This window comes from Perna viridis, chromosome 1 (genome assembly GCF_037379345.1).
Source record: "Perna viridis isolate PV_CMFRI_1.1 ecotype Kerala chromosome 1, ASM3737934v1, whole genome shotgun sequence".
NCBI classification, from domain to species: Eukaryota; Metazoa; Mollusca; class Bivalvia; order Mytilida; family Mytilidae; genus Perna; species Perna viridis.
The window spans coordinates 67676061-67698844 of NC_142445.1; the positions used below are offsets into that span (position 1 = coordinate 67676061).

General features: G+C 33.8%; 3 protein-coding genes across 3 annotated transcripts; all 3 read left to right on the top strand.

Annotated features, from left to right (window-relative positions):
* The first annotated feature begins 1484 nt into the window (after nt 1-1484).
* LOC148630077 (prostaglandin E2 receptor EP4 subtype-like) lies at nt 1485-3517 on the top strand. Its single transcript, XM_088564799.1, has 2 exons — nt 1485-2390; nt 2956-3517. Exons 1-2 carry the CDS (start codon nt 1569-1571, stop codon nt 3325-3327), a joined length of 1194 nt encoding a protein of 397 aa, XP_088420925.1. The 5' UTR covers nt 1485-1568; the 3' UTR covers nt 3328-3517.
* Nucleotides 3518-9993: 6476 nt separating this feature from the next.
* LOC148630078 (prostaglandin E2 receptor EP4 subtype-like) lies at nt 9994-12098 on the top strand. Its single transcript, XM_088560686.1, has 2 exons — nt 9994-10941; nt 11149-12098. Exons 1-2 carry the CDS (start codon nt 10126-10128, stop codon nt 11548-11550), a joined length of 1218 nt encoding a protein of 405 aa, XP_088416812.1. The 5' UTR covers nt 9994-10125; the 3' UTR covers nt 11551-12098.
* An 8652-nt stretch (nt 12099-20750) lies between these two features.
* LOC148630079 (prostaglandin E2 receptor EP4 subtype-like) lies at nt 20751-22501 on the top strand. Its single transcript, XM_088564800.1, has 2 exons — nt 20751-21777; nt 21991-22501. The coding sequence occupies exons 1-2, from the start codon at nt 20962-20964 to the stop codon at nt 22216-22218; spliced, it is 1044 nt and encodes a 347-aa protein (XP_088420926.1). The 5' UTR covers nt 20751-20961; the 3' UTR covers nt 22219-22501.
* The last annotated feature ends 283 nt before the right edge of the window (nt 22502-22784 follow it).

Sequence of the window (22784 nt, forward strand, 5' to 3'; positions counted from 1 at the left end):
TGCTTTTGTTGTTCTCGGAGATTTTTTGTTGTACCTTTATTTACATGTTCCTCCGTCCGCCCGTTTACACCCAGTCGTCTTCAAAAGATAACTTTAAAAAGTATCGAACGTTGATAAGTTTGATAACGGCATGACCTTGTTTCTAAAATTCCACTGTATTTCAGAAGTCAATCTGTTCCTGTTGTCTTCTACAGCTATACTGAGACAATTAGTAGAAATTTCAACCATAAAAAGAAATTGCAGAATCTAAAAATTGAGGAATACATAATGTCCCCTCTGATTTGTGGCTGTGTTTCTTAATTCTTTAATTACAGTCCTTCTTGACATGTTTCGCCGGGGAAAAAAAACCGCTGATAAAAAACCTCCAGTATTCAAACCAAAACTCCAGTTATGAAGGAATGATTTATCACATGTATGTTGTCATGTCAGTACTGGTGATTTGAATCATTGAGAATGGATGTTGTGGAATATAATGCCAGATCATGATAAAGAGAGAAAAGGACCAAGAACCGGAAGTCGAGTCCTTGTCAGATTGGATACGTACCATCCGATCATTAGTACGGAATTGACTGACATTTACTTGAAAACCAAACATACCATAGATTTTAGGAAGTAAGTTCTTCTTTACACAACGATATCACATGATAAATTAAAATCTCGTTTAAAAGGACTTATTTTGTAAATCCTTTATTTGCTGATTCGAAATACGTTGCAAATCCACGTATTTTGCTAAAACATCTCGGGAAGTTTATTGCGCTACACAGAAAAGCAGGTTTGCAGCATGCTTGATTTCCTCCTTGACAACATAAATAGCACCATTTGGAGAACATATCAGCATCAACGTTGGCTTTCCAATGGGCACTCATTATGCCCCTCTCCTAGCCGACTTGTATTTGTATTTATAAGAGACTAAACTTCTTCAGAATCTCGTGAAGAATAAAATTATACAAGATGCTAAATCCTTTAATTTCACATACACTGTGAAGATATATATTAGATGTATTGTCAATCTACAACCCTTCTTTTGGTTAGTGGTTACCTTAAACATATCCACAAGAGCTCGAGATAAAAGGGGACTACAGAAACAGCTTGTTCAACATCTTTTTTATCTACATCTCGAATTCGACAACAGTGGTCATCTCAGTACTAAGATTCATGATGAAAGCGAGGACTTTAGTTTTAAAATTATAGATAACTTATTTCAAAGGTTAAAGTTGTCAGGTTTATTTCTACTCAGATACTAGTAACCAATAGTAACAACATCCATATACAGGACTAAACTCACTAATTAATTGTTAGAACATTTTATAAGATGCAACCTCTAAGCACTACTATGTAATATCTGAAGTCAGCCTATCAAAGGCAGTTATCAACCAATTAAATGGCGGATTAGTAAATATTCTAAAGAATGATCGTATGTCCGATCTAATACTATGAGAGTACCGGTATAATGAATATTATCATGTGTGATCGCATTAGTGTCGTCAGCGATCAGAATAAAACAAAGTTCCTATGTAATAATATTTAGAGAACTCCTTGATCTTGTATTGGTCAGCAGTACATTTGGGATGGAGACGAACAAAAGCCTTCGAAAGTTTGATTTAGATTTCGTGCTTACTAAACCATTAACGATCCTTAATATTACGAATAGTTCTGAACAACAAGATAAGCAATTAGAACCCGTGTTCACCATTGTTGGATTTTCCCTTGGAGTATTTGGAAATTTACTCGCTCTCATAGTTTTATTTCATTCTGCTAAAATACACAAATGGAAAGTGTTCTATAAAATGATTACCATTCTATCTTTTGTTGACCTGATGGGAATAAGTACACTATCTCCCATGGTGTTGGCTGTATATGGGAACAATTTACAATGGGTGGGAGGACAGAGTCTATGTCATTTCTTCTCATTTATTGTGATATTCAGTGGACTTTGTACGTGTTTAATTATCAGCGTGATGGCCGTGGACAGATTTATTGCGATCGTTCACCCTTTTAAATACCGGACATTGCATAAAGACAAGATAGCCAACATTGGTATTCCGTCAATCATTTTATTTTCAGCATTTGTCTCAGTACTGCCCATCGTTGGTTTAGGAGAAGTTGTAGTCCATTTTCCAGGAAGTTGGTGCTTCCCGAACTTTTACGATAGAACACTGAAGACGTCAATATTTTCGTTTATTTATTCGTTCCTGATACTACTACTGATTCTTCAGACGGCTGTTTTAAATATCTGGGCTCTTGCGAAACTGATAGTTGGAAAGCGAAGCTATGTTAGACGTGATAGCACCACATCTATTTCACATTCCAAGAGAAACATTGATATTTATATTATGATTTTACTTATAGTCATTTTTGTTGTGTTCGCTGTTTGTTGGTCCCCATTCGTGGTAAGTTAAAGTATTATTGATACAGATGATTTGTGATGTCAAAACGCTTAAGTTTTTAATGATTTATTTAACAATATGAAATATAGATACATGTAGAATGCCTTTCTATGCTTATCACTTTAAACAGCTGATATGCTAAATAAATTGGCCAACTATAAATTATACTTTCTAATGTTGAGGCCTAAGACAGGAAGATGCTAATGTCTATAGCTATACGGGGATGTGAAATTTTTACTTACACAACACGATGAATCATTACATTTTTGTATATTTTTAAATCAACCATTAACATTCATTTAAATAAGGAACTTCAGCTACAGTAAAGTATTTAAAATACAAACCGAAGGAAAGGACAACTAACAATTGATTTAAAAACATAAAAGGGAAATCCGTTGTGAATTTTTATGTTGTTTATTGTATTGTAACTATGCCATGTTTGTGCCAAATTTAGATAAATACAGCTTTTTTATTGGATTAATGTACTTTACCAAACCACGCATAATTACAATAGCAACCATGGTTATTTTAATACAGAAATGTACAAATGTAGTATTTTTTTTTGTAGGTGCGGATAATCATAAGCCAGATCCGAGGACCTCCGAATGACATGATGATGGACTTAGTCACTTTAAGGATGGCTTCCTTCAACCAGATCTTAGATCCATGGGTTTATCTGTTATTCCGAAGAGAAAGCCTGAGAAGACTTGCCGCGCAAGTGAATAAGTTGTTGCCAATGTCCCATAGAGCGAATGCTTTGGCTCGACTATTCAGTATATCATCAAGAAGCTCTCAGGTGGTGATTCCTGATGAGAGCTTTTTGCGGAACTTGAGGAAATTACGGAAGGATGCGAGCCTGAGTCAAGATGATCTAGACGATTATGTGAACTCTGATCGATCGAACCAATCAATGAAAACCCAGTTATCAACAGAGCTATAAAATCAAAATAGATGCCATATGATTTTGATTAACATATTCAATAAATCAGAGTTTCAAATAATGTTATCCAAGTTGATAGAGGCGACAAATTAAACATCCTCGACAGTTAGAGCATTTTGTGGGATTCTTGAAAGTCCACCACCAAATGTAAAAAATGTAGACTTTTCTGCGTATTAAAAGTTATTTGGCTGTCAATAAACATACGTTCAAAATAGCGTAAAACACACGTCTACAGGTCGAAACATAGCGACAAAATATCAAATAAAAACAGCTAATGAAAATATACATGTACTATGGAAACAGACACACAATTAAAACAGACGCAAAAAAAGCAAAAAAACAAACAAACAAATAACCAACAAACAAACAAATAACAAAAAACAAACAAACAAACAAAAAATGCGTCAAATGTGACACACAGTAAAAATCATCATATCCGAAACTTTGCTTCCTCTTATTCGTTCAAAGACATTATTAAACCACCTAAACTGTCGCTTTTATAATATTATACACATAAGACTATGACATAAATCCAGCCGTTTTGAATGCTGACCTGAGAATTCGAGCAAGATGTAAGAGTGGTCTTCTTAAGTCGCTAATATTATTAACGACTTCTTGCACTCGTTATTTCAGTACTGTACATTCGTAGATGATTTGCATAATTATATATTACTACACCGCCTTATGCTGCTGATCGGTGGAGTGCAACCGTCAATTCTAGTTTCATAAGAGATCAGAATGTATGTCTTAAATACCAAATGTGTATTTAATTCAAAGTACTCATGTACCGAATCAATTTATATCGATCGTTTGAGTTTTTACGCCTCAAAATAATCGTCATATTGCAAAAATATGGGATGAAAGGAAAGTACGGTAATCGAATTCTTAACATAAGCTTATTATTATAATGGTTAATATTGAAATCTTTGTTTTATTTTTAAATCACCACTTGAATACGAAAAGCATTTTAAACACACACACACACACACACACCAAAATTCATCATTGTAACCAATCTAATAAATAAACCCAGGTATCACCACCAAATGCTTCTTATTATATACAGTCGGGTTGCATATTGATAGTGGGAACAAGCCCCAGTGATACAATTTCACCAAACATGCCTGGTGCAGAAAACATTAGCCATGCACATTTAAGGCAGTGGAGCACCTACAGCTCTATTTTAATAACATACACATGGCCAAAGCAGTCAAATAGAATGATTATTGCAAAAAGCAATAACACCAGACCAAAAGATGACACAATTCACGAGAAATGCATTATCGAAATTCCTATGCCATCGTCTATGCCGTATCTCCAGGTTCCGATGTCACGAAGCGGTAACCGTAAGAAAAATACACGATACATGGATGATACATCAGAATGGTTTCTGGGGTTATGCTATCCTTTTGTAACAAATCGACCAAAAGATGAGCTGCAAATAATAGTCTGAACCCCTTTCTTTATACATGTGTCTTGATCGGAACCACTGCCCTTTCTATCCGTCAAGGCCTGCATGAAACACCTGGAGACAGTTCTTTCAATTGGTAATCAGCATTCCTCTTTATATTCCAGTGTTATGATTGAAGACTATAGTCTTGCAGGGTTTGCATTTCTAGCTAAACATCAAATGGTTTATTATGTGTCTAAAAATAAATACGCAACTTGAATATATCGAAGGACTTGTTTATTCGAGTAAATACATAGAAATAAACAGGTACTGATAAGAGGTCATCTATTTTTTAATTATAAACCAAATTAATCAGCATATTTAGTTCGCAGTAAAAGTTGTTTATTGGGTTTGTTTATTGACGTCAATAACACAGAAGTAAACTTAATATATTAGAAATACCTTCAAATTGGATCAAACTATCTGCACGTGAACCTTAATGTGGTATGTCAATGGGACTATTTTCCTGCGGTAGTGTAAGATAATTACAGATGCTATCAGGCCTTACAAATCTAAAGACTCTGGCGATCAAAATTGATAAAAAAAAAACATTTAAAGATGAAATGATCGGTTAGCATTGAACTTTCTGTAATACAGCTGAGAAACGCCTAGTCTACGAGTTGTTATGATTAAGAAACAATCGGGTCATCACGGTTACGAGTTCACCCGATTTTAAAAAGAGCATATCGCAACTTCGCTTGACGTTTGCCGATCTTAGCTGATTGACTAACTATTTCGGGACGCCGAATTGGACTCATATGGTTTTGTACTCAAAATTCAATTTTGTACAGACAAAAGTGAATTTTGTTCTACAAAATGAGTTCAGATAAACAAAATTGATAACATATTACAAATTTTCAATTCTGTGTCACAAAATTCAATATTGTCAGACAAAATTCAATTTTGTCAGACAAAATTCAATTTAGTATGCAAATTAGTTTACAGAATCCTTTTGATATGCAAATGAAACCTCTAATTATGATTTTGTAAGAAGGTTTCTCATTGGATATAGTAACTGCCATATATATAGTAACCTTTGCGACACAAAATAAACTTTTGTCTCACAAAATTGATTTTTGTGACACAGAATTGACTTATGTTACATAGAATTGACCTTTGTGACATAAAACAAGTCTGTGTAACATAGTTTTGTACGACAAAATGATTTTGTTATGACGGAATTCAAAATTGACTTTGATTACAAAAAGATCAAGTCCCATTCGGCGCCCCGTAACTGTTGCGTTACACAACAAAGTTCAATGTTCAAACGTAAAGTCGGTACATTACAACACTAGCTCTAATGAACTTTCAAAATAAACCGTTCTAAAATGTGAAGGATATTTTCGAAAAAGGAATGCACTTATTTTGCTAATAATGTACAAATGTACGATATTTCAAAAGATGTGAAATGAAAATGAACATGAATGTATATTATCATCCAACCTAAAATCTTCTAGCTTCAGCTCACTAAACTTTGTGACATTTTAAATTCTGAACCACTTTTATACCAAGCAACTTCATACGTTTGTGCACGCTTGTCCTTCCGTAGATATGATAACGTAAACCACCCTATGTTTCACTATCCCTTCCAGAGCACCTGATTTCACTCCCCTTTACTTTAATGTGGGAGTTCATATTGTAAGGGCTTTATTTTGTGTGTGAGCTTTCTAATATTTCTCTTTACATGTCTATTTTTGTTTTTAAACCCTTCCTTTAACAATTAAGAGTCTATTTTCCTTTTTGGTTAAAGCATCTGTTTTTGAAAACGGTCAAATATTTTACCTATTGGAATCTCCTATAAATGCTACTAAATGTGTGTTCGTCTAATTCGTAGCGTTTACTTTTCCTAAGATGTTAAAGACTTATATGGGTTATACATGTATTTTATTTGTCGCAAGCATAAATAACTACTGAGTTATTTGTTCTGATTTTTTAGTGCTTGAAAAGTACATTAAGTATATTAAGTAGTATTACTGGCACCTGTGACCCCTTATAACTCCATAACCGTAACAAATATCTGAAATCTGATTGAAAAATGCGGACAGCTTTATAAGGAATTCCAATAAATATTAAAAATTGGACCAAAAATAAAACAAAAGTTGATTTTTTTGGCGTGGCCCAAATTTGTATCACTTACACTTCAAACAAGAAAAAAAAAGATAAGCCTATCCATGAACTGAGATCCTCAATGTAGTTTACGAAAGGAGAAGACAAGATTGTCACCTGATCTACCTTAACCTCATACCAGTACCAGATGTTTTGCTATAAACAGAGTCTACAACCGTGGTCAGAATGTACCATTTGAGATCATTCACTTTATTTTTTTATTTTATGTGTTCATCCTTATCTACAAATCCTAAAACGTACGAGAAAACCATGGTGTAAATAATTTCCGTAGCTTATTAAAAGTCAATGGTTCAATTGCATCCGCTCAGAAGTTTCCAATAAAAAAAAAGTTGTCATCTCGTAAATGATTGGTATTTCTATTATAATGGATGTTACCATGTTTATCTAGTTGCTTCCTTCAACATGTACGTGTGTCATGTTGTTTGCATGGGGTCTTAATTAATGTATTTATACAGGGTTTGTAGCGTAGTTAGAAATTATAATAAAATAATAAAACCAAGAGGTACAGATGAAGGGATATCTCTGACAAGAAAACACCAGGAACGGGATAAATAGTTAAACCCTATAACAATACAAACAGTATGAAAGTTTTGAGATTGGTCAATCGTCATAAAACCTGATTGCATATCATGATCCGCAACAAATCTTGGGAAAACATCTTCAAAATAGAATGATCCATATATATAACGTCGAAGAATACGAAGAGAAACGGAACTAAATCTGGAATATTACGGAAGATACACGAACTTCCATTTTAAAGTGTATCTTTTGATCATTTCTTGTTTATAAAATTGAACATCAAAATATGATTTAAAAAAATATAGATTTTTGGCCTTGCTTCATGGTCTTGTTAAGTAATCTTTTGTTAACCAAAGTATGTATTGTCCATTTACAATAGTAATTCTGGAGAATTTTTTTTGGCCCGCAAGCAAAGCTGAAACTCCCAATTCCAAGCTTAGTAACAGACAAAAAAAAATAGTAAATGGCCGAAGGTTCTTGATATTTGTTTAATGTAACACTTCAGAGAGTATAGCCAAAAATTTGTATACATCTCATGGCCCTAACCTCTCATGTATCCAAGAGCAATCACATAAGTTTAGTAACTTTGTTCCATTGATGTTTGGAATGCAGTTGCATGTTATTGAGTAAAGCCAAATCCCTAATCCTTTTTTTTTATCGCTGCCGCCTCAATCATGTATAAATTTTCACATTACAGACTTCCTTATTTTTTGGTATCCAATTGTATTTTCATGTCTCCACTGCCCAATTATGGGAAGTAATCCAGTAAAATTTTTGTATCAAATTTAGATAAAATTGGTCCAGTAGTTCTAGACCAAAAGTTGTATCGTATATCAAGTACAGACAAAATACACTCGCAATTTTCATCCCAGCTCCCTCAGACATGCATGGGTAATCTCATGGCTTAATCAGTTTAGTATGTCCAAGAGGTCCTGATGCCGCCATCATTGATATGCAGTTGCATCTTGATTAATAGATCCAAAATCACACCCCTTTTTCATACTCCCTCGTGCACTTGTGCATGAACCTTATCAATTGTGAAAGCACGTGAGTAAAAGCGCAAAATTTTATTTTACATGTTCCAGACCATTTAGGCCCCGAATGATCGGAAAGCATTAACTTTTTTAATTAAGAACATCCACATCTTATATTTCAGATAAAATCCTGCCAAAATCTTCATTATCTTTAGTTTTTATGGTGACCAAATGTTGTTCTCAGTATACCTTCCAGTGTTTAAAGACCCTTGATATGTGATTAGTAGTTACAGCGTACATTACATGTGTAATGGAGGTGACTTTAATCTGCTTACATGTACCCATGGTTTTGCTATTATCACGTGATTATCATATAATTTCGTTGTGGATATAAATAGTAGTGAGCTGAGCTCGGTGTTTTACTTTTAACTGTTGAGTCTCTGTATTTTACACATGCTTAATGTGTTTGAAAACGAGATTGAGTTAATAATACACGAGTAACAATCGTCGCAATGATTGGTCAATTCGGTAGGCATTTAGTATTTAAGCGAGTTCATCGGCGCGGGTTATCTTCTTCTATAGATAGCCATTCAGGTGCGTAGCACACCGTCTCTACGCTGTAAGACTGTTACAGTCTGCACGTTCTGTCCTTTAACTTATCTATGGTTATTCCTTTTTCTCTTAGGAATGTAATATTCCGAGAGTATACTTTGGTTAAGATTTATTCGGACCTTTCGTCTTCTTTATACGCTAATTTATCATGAAATTATTTATATTTCTGGTTTTCTGTCGAGCTTAATTATGGCGCAGTGAACAAACGTTTAAGGTGTTAGTCAGTCACTTCCAGTTGCATTGTCATACCGGTTAATTTTGAAGTTTGAAGCGTTATGCATTTATCAACGATATGCACCATTATTTTATAGCAAAGGTTTTGTACTTGGTCAAATAAACTATGTGTTTCTAATAGAGTTTTCATTTCGACAGTGTTATAGTTACAGAGCCCAGTGCACGAACGTACCACACAACAGGGTGTCTTAATAAGGTTATTTAGTCTGAATGTAAGTAGTTGATATAGACACGTAAAATCTAGAAAAGCGAATACATTAGTGAATGTTCGAACATTTTTCATAATTTATTAAAAGAATAACACACTACTTAAATGGTTAGATTGGTATTGCTGTTTTCTCAGTCAGTTTTCAAAGTGTTAACTGACCATTTTCACTGAGAAACTTGCACATACAGAAGACTCCCGCTACACATGTAATACTACTCAAAACCCCATTTCACGTCGCTATATACAATGCGCGTGAAATTGGAATATTAGTTTTGGTCAAAAGTAGAGTAATTTAGAGGTATAGATAATTTATAATATCATAATTTAATCATTCTGTATTATACGTTTCAATTAAATAGAAGCTAAACTTCAGAACAATCAGGTGAATTCTTGGCATATTTGTTCGGATATAAAATGAATACACATGACGTAACGAAGAGATATTGTTTCCGGAGGGACAATGAAAGTCTATTAAACATATCAACAGGATACAACAGTACTAAGTGCGGTATCCCTTTCCTGAGCAATCAGAACACATGTTATCATAACACCTTATCAGTATAAAAGTCATTACTCTTTTAAAAACATTTGATCTGTTACGAATCGGATGGTAATGTAACAAAATAGAAACTATCCGATGTGAACTCCAAACGTCTTGGAAACCATCATATACGATGACAACACAAGAATTTAGTTTTACTACCATATCGACCACTATCAAACTGGATGAAAATATTTCAGAAATCACGAATGTAACACGACGTGCGTTCACAAAACCCTCACCTTTGCCATCGGCAATAACATTTACATTTGGTGTTGTCGGAAATGTGATAGCAATTTTTGTACTATTTCGAAGCGCAGAAAGACACAAATGGAATGTGTTTTACAGATTCGTTACAGCCTTGGCTATTACAGACCTTTTTGGAATAATAACAACATCCCCAATCCCATTTGCTATTTACGACAATAACTTGAAATGGGTCGGCGGTGAAGCTTTATGTCATTACATGTCTTTCATGTTGATATTTGCTGGGCTTGCAACTGTGCTACTTGCAGGGGCAATGGCACTGGATCGATATATGGCAATAGTTCATCCTTTTAAGTACAACACGGCATCACGATGTACCATTGTTAATTTTGCTCTGGTAGGCATTTGGCTGTTTTCAGCATTTATTGCAGCTTTGCCGTTATTTGGTCTTGGAGAAAATGTCAAACAATATCCCATGACATGGTGCTTTTTTAACTTTTTCGGAGACAGAACGGAGGACAAATTTTACTCGTATTTCTATGTTGCATTAGGATTAGGAACCATACTTCTCATTGGTTTTTTAAACATAAGCGTCATTATTGGTCTGATGAAAGGAAAACGGAGTCGTTTGCGGCGCGGAAGCATCACCAGCAAGAAAGCGCGAACGAGGGCTGATATCTATATCACCATATTTCTTGTTGCCATCTTCGTCGTCTTCGCTATATGTTGGGCTCCGTTTCTCGTAAGTAAAAAAGCTTTCTTATACATTTTTAATTTTAGTTGTAGTAATCCCTTTGTAGAAACATGTGTTTTAAGCAGAAATTGATAGTATACCGTCTTTGGTTACCAACCAATTTAAATTTGACAACAATTAGATGCTTGTATGAGTCATTACCACCATAGGATGACTTTCATCTCACATAGTTATGCTCAAATTTTATTTATATAGATTCGAATTGCGATAAACCAAAGCGGATTATACCCAAAGAATAGGAAGGCGGATCTATTGTCTCTTCGCCTGGCAACGCTGAACCAAATATTGGATCCATGGGTTTATATTCTATTCAGACGTGAGATGCTCCAGAGGATAAGTCAGTTCTTCAGAAATAGGAAACACAATTCTTTATTACAAAGATTCGCTAGTTTCACTGGAAGCTGGAGGAGCAACACAAGCACTACAGAGGCAAGTACAAATGGTACGCCAGTTCCCCGAAGGCGCCATGTTATTTCTTACAGGGCCGGTAAGTCACAGGATAGTGGCTATTCCAAAAATAACAGTAGCAGCAGCGCTGAAGAAGTTTCAAGAGAAGATAAACTCGACAGAAAAGTAGTTACAAGCCACCATACATAAATATTTGACCGAAAAAAACTTTTCGCACAAACAAGGCTAGTCTATATATATATTGTAAGCAAGCTTATTGTCAATCTAGACTACTACTTTTTGACCTTGGGTTCTTTTATGTTTTTGCTGACATATTAAAGTACAATGTAGATGTTAACAAGAACGCAACAAGCTTTTAAGCAATGGAACTAACATTTGGTTAAATTACAAGCAATCCCGACAGATCAAAGATATATTTAATATAGTATCATTACCATTTAAATATCAGGTCTGGTAGCTAATCGTTTCCGTCGGTGCGTTTTACCTAGGGGCTATCTATTCTGTGTTAACTATGACTTTAGAGAGGTATCGAACCAAGTTTATTCTTAATTTGAACATTTACATAATAGAAATGTATAGTCCTTTTTGTGGGAAAGAATTTGGGCCAACTTTCCCGGTATTTTGTTCAATAAAAAGTGCTCACAAGTTAATGCTATTATGAGGTCATTTAAATACTCCAAAAATATAACCAAAACAAAAAAACAAAAAAAAAAAAAAACAGAAAAAAAAACAATAAACAAACAAACAAATAAACAAATGAAAAGAAAAGAAAAAAAACAACAACAACGAAAAAACACGCACTTAAAACATGAAAATATTACAGGGTCAGGCTCGAACTAAACCCAATATTTTAGCAATGAATGTTGAGTAGAATGTCAAATCAGTGGCTACGAACACTACATAACAAAACTTTCGTATTAAGCTACATTAGGTGTACTTTTTCAGTATTTTGATTTTTTAATTAAAAAAGTTATATTTTCAACTATAAGCACATTATCAACCAACTTGCGTTCATAGACGATATATTATTCTTAAATCATAGAACAAAAAAAAAATGCATTGTAATGTTTGCTTCTTTGGAAAATCACGACTGAATGTGTTCAATAAAGAGCAAAAATGTCGAAAATGCTTATTCAAAGACCTCTTTTGCTAATTTTTGTATTTTTCCATTACATGTATTTGATTTTTCACAACTTAGCATTCTTGGGAACAATAGTTTTTTTCTACATTTAACATTCGCAAAACTTTTGAAATTAGCCCTACTTGCGGCCAGAATGCTGGTGAATATGGCCCAGGTCCTTAGTTTTTTTTCAACATTTCTCCCAATTTATGTTATGCATAGTACATACTTTGTGGTATTTTTTAACTCAAAAAGGATGGAACCAATGTCATTTAAACTTCGCACAATGCTGATATAAATATCGAAGAAGTGCACTTCCTACTATGGGCAAATTGACAAATATTTAATAAGAATGTTTACCTTTTAAACTTGGCCACTCATAATTTATTTAATTTGCAACCGACAGTTTTTCTTTTAACTTAGTTAGTGTTTATGAATATAATAAAGGCATTCTAGTCCTGACAACTACATGAAGGCAACACTGGTACATACATGTTATTGGTCATGTTTTAATTAAGGCCACTTTAAAATATTTTTGTTCTTCGATCTATCATGCAAATTACAACCTGACATTTTTAGTATCTTTTTTTAATTACTACAATAAATTTGTTGTGAGAAAGTAAACTAATTTGTACTATAAATTTGAAATGTAGTTGATTTCGTGTATATTCATACCACTTAGGTTCAGTACGAGTTTTTAGATATTTACAATTTTAAGGAGTGGTACAATAATATTGGATCAATTCTAAAATTCCACACGATATCCAATGTAATTTGACACATAAATAACATATTAACAATTATTGAAAGTCAAGTGTTTTGCTATATATTATAGTATATTGAAAATAAAGAACAATTGGATTTTATCGTATTTTCTTGTTATTGAATACGATTTTTTCATTTGTTGAAACTCAACTCGACAATGCAAAGATGACTGAATATATATTATATCATTAGCGTAATCGGCAAAACAATTACCGAAGAGGGAATGTTGATTAAAATACTACTTCTACAACGTAAGAGGTTGGAATTCCGTTCCTCCATACCCCAACCTCTTACTTCCGAAAGCCATATTGCATATATCTCGTCCCGACGTTCTTTGAAATCAGCAGAATCATTGTAAAATATTTACCATTTAAAACATTTTATACAGTTTCTTTCCAATACCACGGGAGAAGGTGAATATATTGAAGAAAAACAAATGACAGCAATTCTGAAAATCCTTTGTAAAAGCAGTTTAAACGAACTTCACATTCGGTTTTTAGCTTTTTGAATGCGTAACTCCGGTTAATAAAATTATGGATTTTTAAAATTTGCGAAACAAACATATTAAATTAACCAAAGAATTGCCTTTACCAACTAAGTTCGTTTTGTCAAATATATATATTGTATATATATGTATTCCATAAAATTAGTGACCTAACTCAAAATGGCTGGTTACTTTGATAACTGTCTTCATTACAAATTTTTTCTAGGCATTTAAACAAAATTTAGGATTTTTATCGCTTGATTTCCGGTAGATTAAACTTCATTTATAAAAGACTTAAAATATTCTAAAACATATTTTAGCTAATTCACGTACAAATCCAAAAACATGGCCTAAAAGTGAACACATGAAACTCGGACGATCAACATACACAATGTAGCAAGCCGAATGATATAAATTGCACATAAAATCTAAAACACTAACAATATAACCTCCCGCAAAAAAACAGCAGTGACCTCAGGATTATATAGATTGTATTCAAAGGACACGTACAAAAATGTGTGACATGGCAGTACAAAGTCCCCTATCAGAAGAAATTTACATTGAAGATAACAGAATACAAACTCATACATAGTTTGTTAACGAGAAAAATGCGAAAAAAAACTGAGTTTGCAAGTACTTTTTAAGTCCAAGGGCCATAACTGAGCAAAAAAATGAACAGACCAGAACAAAATTCGATTAGCATCTTGTCAATGTAAACAATGTTCCAATAACGTATATATGCAGCATGACAAAAAAAGTGCGAAAAACTGATGGTATGAATTTCCCAAGTCTGGGGGTCGAACTCAGCAAAAAAAAAACAAGAAAAACAAAAAAAAACAAACAAACAAAAAAAAAGCAATGAACCACAACAAAATTCACTATTGATCTTTACTTATTAGGTCAAGCAATGTACCAAATATGAATTGCATATCTGCAAGCAGGACGCAAAAATGCAGAAAAATGATTTACGGGACTCACAGATGGCAAGGTTCAACCCAAAAAGTCGTCGGTAGGGAACTTATATGCCATGACCACTAAGTTCCTTACTTGGTACTTGATTTTCAAAGATACATAGTAACTGAAGATACTAGGTTTTTATGTCTAACCAGCCCCCCTTTCCAAAGTGGCCATCAAAATTCTGGTGTCAGTTTGTGTTGCGCACCCAAGAGTCAAGGTAGGTAAGATAGCAGTCAACTCAGCGTTAGTCTGGAGTAGTGAAATACACATGTGATTGCCAACGACAAAAACCTACTATGTACGGAAGCCCGTTAGTACCATGTGAATCTCTTTTTTATCTTGTTATAACAACTTAACTAACTTGTTATATCAACTTAGCTAACTTGTTATATCAACTTAATATCTTGTTATATCAACTAACTAACTTGTTCTAACAACTTAGTTTACTTGATATATCAACTTAGTTTACTAGTTATGTTATCAACTTTGCTAAATTAATTGTTATTTCAACTTACTAACTTTTTATAACTTAACTTGGTTTGTCAACTTCTCTTAATTGTTAAAACGTATATAAAAACCAGATCAACAGGGATTCCAATCTAACGGAAACTGGTGATCTATGGAACAAGGTTAGGTAAGTTGATATAACAAGTTAGCTAAGTTGATATAACAAGTTAGTAAGTTGATATAACAAGTTAGCTAAGTTGATATAACAAGTTAGTTAAGTTGTTATAACAAGATAAAAAAAGAGCTTCACATGGTACTAACGGGCTTCCGTAGCTATGAGATCTTGATATTGAAACGAAAACAATTTATGAGACAAAATAAGACACATATTTTTGGTATAAAATGTAAGTTTCCAAAACATATTTTGGTAGACATCATTTTCTATAGAAGGTGTACTGATAAGATGATATATGTACGGAAAGCCGTTAGTACCATGTGAAGCTCTTTTTTTATCTTGTTTTTGCCCGACCTGTTAATCGCAACCGAAATTGTTAAAAATTGACAACTGAAGATAATTTTTATTTGTCCAAATTTTGCAGGAAAAAAGTAACTGAATCGTCAGATTAGCCGAGAAAATCATATTAGAAATATGTTGTGCGGTGAAAGTTGTTAATCTGTCAAAATCGGCGAAAGATTATTTTGTTCTACTATCCCTCACGATTTTTACCGGATACAAATAGATTCCTTACTTCATTCCGATTCTATTGATGTATTACACAAGAAATTCGGCTAAGTGGAACAGGTCGAGCGTGATGAAAACCCGACATAGTACGTGTCTAACTTTCGTTTTCCGTTTGATTACAAATGCTCAAATGATCTATCTTTAGATTCAAGATTAAGTGACAAGTGGGTTATATGATTACGATATCCGATATTTCTTTCACTTGTGTGCTTTATTATAACCGTGAACATTCGTACCTTATTTACTGTATTGCACTGAATGCTTTATTAAAGTTTGTAAAACACGTGTACATGAATTTGCATATTTTGAATTCATTTGCATATCCAAAGAATTCTGTAAACTAATTTGCATACAAAATTGACTTTTGTGACACAAAATTGAATTTTGTCTCACATAATTGAATTTTGTGACACAGAATTGACTTTTGTAAAACAGAATTCAATTTTGTCTCACAAAATAGTTTTGTATCACAAAAATGTGACGGAATTCTACTAAGACTAAGTGGATGCGATGTGATGTGCGATTCTGTTTTTCATTTGAAACATTCCTTTGGTTGCAAGTATATATCCATATTGCTTAGTCCCAATGGGTAATAGTTTGGAGGCATACAGAGCAGCCATAAGAGTTTTTATCACACGATCGGGAAATCAAATAGTAGTTACCTATAAGCATACAGATACATACTACCAAATATTACTGACTAACTTTAGTTGTTCGATACTGTTTATCTCGCTATTGGCGCTTCAATGCATAAATCCCAAAGTAAATTCCGCATTTCTTTTATATATACTACACTTTATTCTTCTTATTGGAAATATTGAATTAAATCCTGGTCCCGAATTTGCTGATTTTCACAATATTTCATTCCAAAGTGAAGATTCGTTAACCGACAAATCCATCTCCATTTATAACCTCAATGTAAGAAGTATATCAGAATTAAAATGGCATTTCTCGGAAGTTTTGGTGTCATCTTGATAGATTGGTAAAATAAACAGCTGCGCTTTCAGAGCATGATACGCCCGTTGCCCTTTTAACTCGTCCTTATGATTTTAATGAATTTATATTATCAGCTAGAAATACTGTGAATACCACCCCTAAAAAAAGTAAATAAAAAATGCACAAAAAATTTGCAACTACCAAGGCTACCTCAATTTTAACTAAGTTTGTTGTCTTGATTTTTCACCCATACATTTCTATCTTGTATAAAACACACTTTTCTGACAATGTTACCAAGTACCTTTTATATTTATTAGTCGATCATCTTAAAAAATGGTCTGTTTTAACCGATTCTTTAACGAATAAAATTTCCTTGGCCGTTTCCAGCCTTTCTTAAAGAGTAAAACTTCATAACATGGAAACGTAAAATTTGACATTTATACAAATCGGAAAGGAGCTTACTTCAATAGATATGAACAATTCATCAAAGTTTCATAAATGTTAGTGAAAGTTTTTTGAGTAATTGTGCGAAAACTTGAAAATCTCCCCCTTTTTAAGTATAAATATTCATAACAGGAAAACGAAAAAAAAAAAAAAAAAAAAAAAAATATGAAATTATAAAAATCGAAAGGGAACTTATATCAGTAGATATGAACAATTCGCCAAAGTTTCATAAAAGTTGGTGAAAGTGTTTTTGAGTTATTGTCCGAAAACTTGAAAATTCCCCTTTTTTAAGGAAAAAATCATAACACGGAAACAAAAAATCTGAAATTTATCAAAATCGAAAGAGAACTTATGTCAATAGATATGAACAATATACCAAAAGTGTTTTGAGTTATTGTCCGAAGTGTGGACGACGGAAGGACGGACGGACGGACAACGGTATACCATAATACGCCCCGTCTTTGACGGGCGTATAAAAACGATGACGTAAATCTAGATTTCACATAAACCTGAATTAGAAAATGATATCGGTGAAAGCTTATGGACTGAAGTCCAGACTAGATGCCAATCCTTATTATTGTGTAACACATACCGACCACCCGGAACTGGTATTGACTACTCGACACGTATAAGTTATTCAATCGAACACGCCTAACAGGTAACCGAAAACATCGTGATCGCGGACGACTAGATTGATTGATTGATTATTTATTGGGGTTTAACGCCCAAGCAGCAATATTTCAGCTGTATTCAGGATATGAACACGAAACGGATGACAAAATGGCTTATATCATGAATCCAGATAAAACTGAGATCATGCTGTTTTCTAATAATGAATTACAGGAGCCTGTTCCTGTTTCGTTAAATGGGGTGCAAATACACTACTCATAAGCATCTTGGAGTAACATTCTCTGATAATGGTAAATGGAATACTCACATTGATAACCTTATTCTAAGTGTATCCTAACACTTGTGTGTACCACGAAAATTAAAATTTAGATTAAGTAGAAAAAATCTCGATAAGTTATATCTTGTCTTTTTATGCCCCATCTTAGAATATGCCAGTGAGGTCTGGGATAATTACGGTATCACCTACTCTAACAAATTGGACAAATTGCAATTAGAAGCCGGGGGAATAGTAACAGGTCTTCCAGTATTTACGAAATGTAACAATTTATACGAAGTTTATATACAGGACTGGAAAAATTGTCTGAAAGGCGAAAATTACAAATGTTTTACAATATACAATTTGGGGCAATGCTCCAAGCTATCTCCGCGAACTTATCCCCCCTCTTGTTCAGAGTAAAACAGCCTATCCACTACGTAATGGATCTGATATTATATTACCTTTCTGTAGATTATCATGAGCTAGTGAATCATTTATACCATCTGCTATAAGAGAATGGAACAATTTAAGTGACGACGTGCGAAATCCGAAGCAAAAACACCTTGCAAAAACTAGACATTCCCCAATATTTTAATTACGGCCCTCGTAAATTAAATATTTGTTTGACCTAGCTACGACGTTCTGCGTCTTTCCTTGACTACGATTGACACTGAGTCCATATTGTAGCTGATCCTGCGTGTAGTTGCGGTGCTCCCATTGAAAGTGTCTATCATTTTTTTCGAATGCAAAAAAAATATACAGAAAATCGTATTACACTATTCGAGAGTTTACGCTTAATTCCTTTAAGAATGGATGTTTCACTGCTTACCAGGGGCAGTACTGATCTAGCGTACGAAGAAAGTATACTTATTTTTGTTTGTAAGTGTCTTCATATTTATAAAAAGTTCAAAAAGATTTCTGACCTAATATTATGGAGGTAAAATCAGTGTCGCACAAGAACAGCGCATCCATCCGTCAACTTTATATTTCTCTTCACTTTTGTACATATATTTATGAAACTTTGGTGGTTTTTTTTTCATTGTACTGGTGTTTTTTTTTTTTTTATTTTTCATCGTACTGTTGTTTTTCTTTTTTCTCTCTCGTTGTACTGTTATTTATCTTTTCTTTTTTCTCTTCATTGTCCTGTAAAATCTAATTCAAAATTGTCTTTTTTAATATTCATAATGATTTAATGCATGCCATTGATGTTCTAATTTATGTATTTTATATTATTGTTGGGAGAAGACTTCATATGTTGGAAAAACTTGTGTCATATCCCTTCTGTAAAATTAACAAATAAAATTGTTCTAAACTAAATACAACACTCCATAAAAAGATAAATTAGGATATATATTTATCCAACTCATTGTCCCGTTTCTGAAAGCATTGTTACATGAAAACTTCCTTGTTCCTAAAATTGACGCGTCATAGCCAATAGATGAACATACAATGTATTAGTGTACCAAAAGGTTTGGTAAAAGTTACAAAATTAAAAGACCAATTGCCTCACATCTAGAATAAATAAAACAGGTGCTCTACTTTCAGACATTGTAACACTTTTGTTATTCTTGTCAAATCGTTAAGGGTAGCATTTTTTGGTATTAACATTGATTCGCTCTTAGGGTCTTTACATAGAAATTAAAACACTATATTTAAAAGCAGTTTTTGGCATGAAATGAGTTGTGTCCTTATTATATACTTAGGATGTGCCGTGGTTCACATCCCTGATTGGGAAGAATTCGGATTGATTTTTACATATGGTGGGGACATACATGTAATTTTTGTATGTTTAAACTGGTCTGGAGCTGGCATGTCAGTTAACAGGTACATGTATTAGTTCTGAGTTATTTATATTTAGTTTCTTTATTTCTTTTGTAATAAGGGATTCTGACCTTTTTGAACTGATTTTTAGATGTGATTAATTGTGTAATATTTTTCCACAGTGGGAAAGGTTGTGTTCACGCCAAAGTACTTTAAACCCGCTGCATGTCAGGAATATATCTGGCCTCCGTATGATTGTTCCGTTTTCGCCTTTAGCTTATTATTATGTTACTTGAGTACATAGAGGCAACTCTTTCGCTGTACCTGTTTATAATGATGTTTTGCGGCCAGCTGTAGCTTGCCCTGTGATATGAGGGTTTCCTCGTCGATCACTGAAAACCAGTGGGTGGTCTTGGGCTGGCATTTTCATCCAAGTGGGTTTGTTGTTTCTTTCACCATACCTATTCTCGTTATATTTGAACAAAATTATGTTGCCACAAAACTAGAGAAAGTAAACATTTCAAAGGTTTACGATCGTCACCGTTAATTTGTTTATTGTGATGGTGTGGCCTTAAAAAACTGATCTTTTTCATAATACTATTGATTTTGCCGGTTGAAACTGAATTTGACTTAGTTAAAACTCTTTAATTAGGATACTTAAAAACAGAGATGCTATTTTTTGTTATATCTTACAGTGCAGCGGAATCAAAAGGAATACTAATCCAAATTTACCAGAATTTTTGATACCTTTCATTTACAAACCTATGCCTTAACATAAATTAACTGTTGTATTTTTACGGAATAGAAAAAGGAAATTTCTACTCAAAGATTGATCGCATCATATTTAGGTCAACACAATAATTTTTTCGTTTACCTCCTTTTCCTTCTTTCCTTATTTTATTTATTTTGCTTTTTATTTTTGTTTGCGCATGTGTATCAAGCATATTGAACAGCTACACATAGGTGGCCAGTGTGAAAAAAGAGAAACTAACCAATATAAACTCCAAATATCTTGGTAAAACCATTTCATATTAAGACAAATTAACGTTTTAAAGATAATGACAACGCAAGAATTTAGTTTTACCGCCGTATCGACCGCTACCAAACTGGATGGAAATACTTCAGACATTGCCAACGTAACACGACGTACGTTTACAATACCATCTCCTTTACCACCAGCAATGACATTTACATTTGGTGTTGTCGGAAATGTGATTGCAATTTTTGTACTATTTCTAAGCGCAGAAAGACACAAATGGAATGTGTTTTACAAATTCGTTACAGCCTTGGCTAATACAGACCTTTTTGGAATAATAACAACATCCCCAATCACATTTGCCATTTACGACAATAACTTGGAATGGGTCGGCGGTGAAGCTTTATGTCATTACATGTCTTTCATGTTGATATTTGCTGGGCTGGCAACTGTGCTCTTTATAGGGGCAATGGCACTGGATAGATATATGGCAATAGTTCATCCTTTTAAGTACAACACGGTATCACGATGTACCATTGTTAATCTTGCCCCGGTAGGCATTTGGCTATTTTCAGCATTTATTGCAGCTTTGCCGTTATTTGGTCTTGGAGAAAATATCAAACAATATCCCATGACATGGTGCTTTTTTAACTTTTTCGGAGACAGAATGGAGGACAAATTTTACTCGTATTTCTATGTTGCATTAGGATTAGGAACCATACTTCTCACTGGTTTTTTAAACATATGGGTTATTATTGGTCTGATGAAAGGAAAACGGAGTCGTTTGCGGCGTGGAATCATCACCCGAAAGAAAGCGCGAACGAGGGCTGATATCTATACCATCATATTTCTTGCTGCCATCTTCGTCGTCTTCGCTATATGTTGGGCTCCGTTTCTCGTAAGTAAACATGTTTGTTTTATATATATATATATATATATAATATTAGTTGTAGTTGTGATAATCACTTTAAAGAGATATGCATGATTTTATGCTGTCTCATGTTAGCAACCAATTTAAGTGTACATTTAATGAATTAAATCTGACGACAATTAACATTAGGATGACTTGTTAAAATATTTCACATAGTCATGTCAAATTTTATTCATACAGATTCGAATTGTGATAAACCAAAGCGGGTTCTACCCAAAGAATAGGAAGGCGGACCTACTGTCTCTTCGCCTAGCAACCCTGAACCAAATCTTAGATCCATGGGTTTATATTCTATTCAGACGCAATATACTACAGAAGATAAGTTGGTTGTTCAGGACGGGTAATTCTTTATTTCAAAGATTCGCTAGGTTCATCGGAAGTAGGAAGAGCTACACAAGTACTGCATAGGCTAGTACAAAAACCAAGCCTGTTCCTCGATATATATATATATATTGACAGCTTAATGTCAGTCGAATTAAAATAAACCAGGACACAATAGTTATAACCATCTTTATAGTAATTCCAAGACAGTAGATGCCGCTTGTTATATCTTAGTGTCTTCTAACCTTGGATATTATGCTCCTATTATGTTTTACTTTACTTGCCGCTATGATTTGCTGAGTGAAAGTGCATATATTTCTTTTGAATATTTCTCGTGTAGTTGATTAAGTATAAATTTTCTGAAAATTTATGTCACAAAATTTTCGTTTTCTGTACTCTGAACGGTTTTCATGCTATTCGGTAACACCCGAAGAAAAATTAAGTATTGAAAATCAGCGGCAGCGGTAAATAAAAAAAAACTCTATTCGCTTCTCTGCTCCATCGGATCAAATTGATACAGCGGAGATAACGTAAATGTAGAAGGGTAAAAAAATTCCCAACGATGTTAGCACTGTCAAATTTGCGATGCTGTATCAACCTGATACTTCTATATCATCCCAAGGGCCACCGGCCCATGGGGTAATATAGGTCGA

Coding starts and splice junctions, on each gene's coding strand:
- LOC148630077 (XM_088564799.1), top strand. CDS start 1,569: ATGGAGACGAACAAAAGCCTTCGAAAGTTTGATTTAGATTTCGTGCTT. Junction 2,391..2,955: donor TTTGTTGGTCCCCATTCGTG/GTAAGTTAAAGT, acceptor TTTTTTTTGTAG/GTGCGGATAATCATAAGCCA.
- LOC148630078 (XM_088560686.1), top strand. CDS start 10,126: ATGACAACACAAGAATTTAGTTTTACTACCATATCGACCACTATCAAA. Junction 10,942..11,148: donor TATGTTGGGCTCCGTTTCTC/GTAAGTAAAAAA, acceptor TTATTTATATAG/ATTCGAATTGCGATAAACCA.
- LOC148630079 (XM_088564800.1), top strand. CDS start 20,962: ATGACAACGCAAGAATTTAGTTTTACCGCCGTATCGACCGCTACCAAA. Junction 21,778..21,990: donor TATGTTGGGCTCCGTTTCTC/GTAAGTAAACAT, acceptor TTATTCATACAG/ATTCGAATTGTGATAAACCA.